The sequence below is a fragment of the Stomoxys calcitrans genome, chromosome 1 (genome assembly GCF_963082655.1).
Source record: "Stomoxys calcitrans chromosome 1, idStoCalc2.1, whole genome shotgun sequence".
Taxonomy (NCBI): Eukaryota; Metazoa; Arthropoda; class Insecta; order Diptera; family Muscidae; genus Stomoxys; species Stomoxys calcitrans.
Window position 1 is genome coordinate 78,675,278 of NC_081552.1, and position 3,769 is coordinate 78,679,046.

Genomic DNA, 3,769 nt, shown 5'->3' on the forward strand with positions numbered 1-3,769 from the left:
CTGTTTTCACGAAAGAAGGCGCTATAAAGTCAGCAGTGTAGATGGAGTAGAGCAAGGGAGATAGCACTGATCCTTGGGGTAAGCCTGTATTCAACAATTTTGGGGAAGATCGGGATTGGTTTACGGTTACAATAAAAGATCTTGATTCCAAGAAGTCCAAAATAATTTTGCATAAGTATTTAGGCACATAATTTTTTAGCAACTTGTGGATTAGACCATTATGCCAAATTGTGTCAAAAGCCTTCTCTATGTCCAGTAAAACAAGGCCCGTAGAACGTCTTATTTGTTTGTTATTTTCGATTATTTTCTTAATTCTGTAAACTTGGTGGACTGCACTATGTTCCTTTCTGAACCCAAACTGCGCAGGAGAGATTAAGGAGTTTACTGTGGCAAATTCGTACAGCCTAGAGTGAATGATTTTTTCAAATAACTTAGATATATTACTAAGTAGGCTGATTGGCCTATAAATGGAAGGATCAGAAGAAGGTTTATTAGGTTTTGGAATCGCAATTACTTTGGCTACTTTAAAGCTTTGAGGGAAGTAGTTAAAACGGAGACAACTGTTAAATATAGTTACTATCACCTTCAAAGCCTTCTCAGGAAGACGCTTGAGCAACAGATTTGAGATTTCATCAAAACCCGGGGATTTTGAAGACTTTAAATTCGCAATTAAGCCAGAAATTTCTGAGATAGAAGTGGGTAGAATCAATTCTGCAAACGGGCTTTCGAGTTTGAAACGGGCGATTTCTGAGTTGATTGAAGCATCTATGGAGTGTTTATATCCCACGGTTATATAAGTAGATTTGGAGAAAACATCAGCTAATAGATCAGCTTTTTCAGAATCTGTTATGCTTTTGCTGCTGCCATGAATAAGAGCCGGGAGGACATTTTTTCCTTTACCACGGAGGCTTCTGCTGATCTTCCAGAATGATTTATCCCCTGGTTTCATGTTCAAGAACAGATTCGACCATTCTCTGTTCCGCTCAATATTTATTTTCTTGTCAATAATTTTGCCAAGCAATTTCACACACTGCTCATAATGAATTTGTTCAGTTACGTCATTGGTGCGTTGGCTCTTCCTTTTGTACGATCTTCTTGTCCTGATAAAGCGAATTATGTCCTCAGACATTTTGTAGTTATGAGAGCGGTTTACCTTAGGGATCGAAATATTCCTGGCCTCCAAAATTAAAGAAGTAATACTATCAATCTCTTTATCTACAGCAGCGTTGTTATGCAGTATTTCGGTACGAATTTCGATTCTGTTGTCCAGAAATGATTTGAAAGTATCCCAATCGGCGAGTTTGTAGTTAAAAAAGGTAGTATCTATTGTTCCTATCTGGGCCTGATCCATGGAGCATATGACAGGTCGATGATCCGAAGGTATTTCAAAATCCAGAACTCTTGTTGGATAAAATTAAATCTATGGTAGATGGTCTCCGAGTTTGTTGATATGGATAAAATGTTGGCGAGTTAGGATGCAGAATAAAAAAATTAGAGAAACTATGCAAATTAAAAAGTTTTTTACCCGCTGTATTATTTACTGCACAATTCCAGGAAGAATGTTTAGCGTTCAAATCACCAAGGATGATAAATTCGCTGTTGATAGATGTCAGTTTGACAATATCATTTTCAAAGCTTGCAGTATAATTCGGCGAATATGCTGAGCAAACTACGATAGAACTATTGTTTACTGAAACCTCAATAGATATATTCTCAATCGTATCTGTGGGACAGATCGGTAGGAGTTTATGGTGAAGGTTTCTGCGAACAGCCAGAGCGACGCCTCCACCAGATGAATTCGTTCTATCATTACGATACAGAATGTAATTTTTAAAAAATAGTTTGTGAGAGTTGTTTAGATACGTCTCGTTCAACGACGCAATGCTTATATTTTCTTTTTCTAGAACATATTCTAGTTGTTTTTGACTAGACGGGTTAGAAATGCCATTGGCATTCCAATGAAATAAGTTTATATGTGCAAATGAATTATAATTCATATAATTCATAGACCATCGACATCACGACTTGCATTTGTTCAATCTTTGAAGTACATCTTTTTAAGTCTTCCAAAGTTGACGTAAAAATTTCAAATAAATCGTTAATGCTGAACAACGAATTATTGCTACGCATACAGCCAGCATACGAACCACTGTTTGACAAATGGTTGTTGTTGAAGCTGACACTGTTGGTAGGTTGTATGTTCGGTTGATGGGTAGATTTAACTACAGTTAGGTGACGGACATTCCTTGATGTTGCATTCGCTCTCGCCTCAAGGTAATGAGCACGCAGAGGGCAATTGATGTCGTTTGCTGAGTGAACGGTTCTTTCCTTCCCATGCTTCTTACAATTGAAACATGTGAAGACGGCTGGACGTTTATTGTTGTTGTTGAGCGGGCATTGATTTGTGTGATGTTGGTTGGCACAGATCATACATGCTGGAAGTCGATGGCAATGTTCGCCACCGTGACCATACATCAAACAGTTCCAACATTGTGTAGGCTTATCGTTTTTCTTTTGCTTATATTTTCTCCAAGAGATAACAACATTAGCAATTGTTTTTATATTTTTGAGTGAGTTAGGAATGAAATTCTTTCTCACAAATTGAACTTTGTACACAGCATTGTTCACCGAACTGTATTTGGTTGTTGTTTCCGCGACAGATGAAGGGATAACATTATAACTTTTTAACTCATCAATAATTTCTGATGTTTCAATTTTGGGAAGGCCGTAAAGAAAGACCGTAAACAGTTTGTTTTCTTTTGAATTAAACGAATGAAATTCAATTTATTTCTCAATTAGAGTCTTTTTGCAAGCTTCTAATTTTTCTAGGCTTACAGGAAATAGCTTAGTGCCAATTGAGGTGGATTTGTAAGTACAATCCATACCAAAAAGTTGCCGCAGGGCTTGCAGAGAAGTTTTGGAATCCACAATCAAAGGTGGAGGTTTAGGCTGTTTTGCATTGGTGATGTTTGTTTCACCTGATGTTTCCATGTCGTTTTCATTAGCCAAATTGGATGTTGACGCCCAATTGAGAAGCGAATGGGCAGGTATCGGTCTAGTAATTTTTTTACTTTTTAATATGCTAGGAGGTCTTCCCCTCCTGCCCTTTGTTTTGGCCCCTGGGGCCATCGCGAAAGTTCTCAAATGCTTTGTAACTTTAATAAACGAGAGAGATCAATAAGAGCACGAAAAGTTACAAAACAACCGACTTGAATGCTGCAAAATGTGATGGTAGAGCGAAAGATGATAAACCGCTTAAAACTTAGACACAACCGATCACTTTGACAGTCAGAACAAATAACCTGGTATGAATTAGATATTTTTTCCTTTAATATTGGCTGTTATTACTGTATAATATTGAGTGACAAGACCATATAGATATCCACCACTGACAGGTCCAAAACGGTGAGGTTTCTTTGCTTCCACCTAATGTAAACAGAAAATGACTCATATTGAGTTTGTTTGCTTTGCACCAAATGGGTTTCAATAAAAAAAATATCAAATTTTTTAATAAAAGTTACAAAATTCTCAATATTTAATGAATTCTAAGGTTTTAACAGAAACTTCATAATTGCAGCCTTAAAAAGGCTGCATTTTTATCCGACGTTGCTATTAATTTCTCATTAGACCAGCTATATTTTATATCAGTTACATATTAGCAAAATTTCCCTGGTCTTACTTTTAGATCTTTCTTATTATAGGATAGATCTTTGTTGAATTTTCTTAAATTGATTCTTATATTCTGTTTGAACGCAGTATAATCTTTATG

At 36.5% G+C, this 3,769-nt stretch overlaps 1 protein-coding gene across 1 annotated transcript; it reads right to left on the reverse strand.

The window, feature by feature from the left end:
- Positions 1–1,986: 1,986 nt before the first annotated feature.
- LOC131996199 (uncharacterized) lies at positions 1,987–2,991 on the reverse strand. The gene is made up of 2 exons (XM_059365665.1): positions 2,886–2,991; positions 1,987–2,756 (listed from the first exon to the last, which is right to left on the reverse strand). The coding sequence occupies exons 1-2, from the start codon at positions 2,989–2,991 to the stop codon at positions 1,987–1,989; spliced, it is 876 nt and encodes a 291-aa protein (XP_059221648.1).
- Positions 2,992–3,769: the final 778 nt, after the last annotated feature.

Coding starts and splice junctions, on each gene's coding strand:
- LOC131996199 (XM_059365665.1), bottom strand. CDS start 2,991: ATGGAAACATCAGGTGAAACAAACATCACCAATGCAAAACAGCCTAAA. Junction 2,757..2,885: donor AGCCCTGCGGCAACTTTTTG/GTATGGATTGTA, acceptor TTAATTCAAAAG/AAAACAAACTGTTTACGGTC.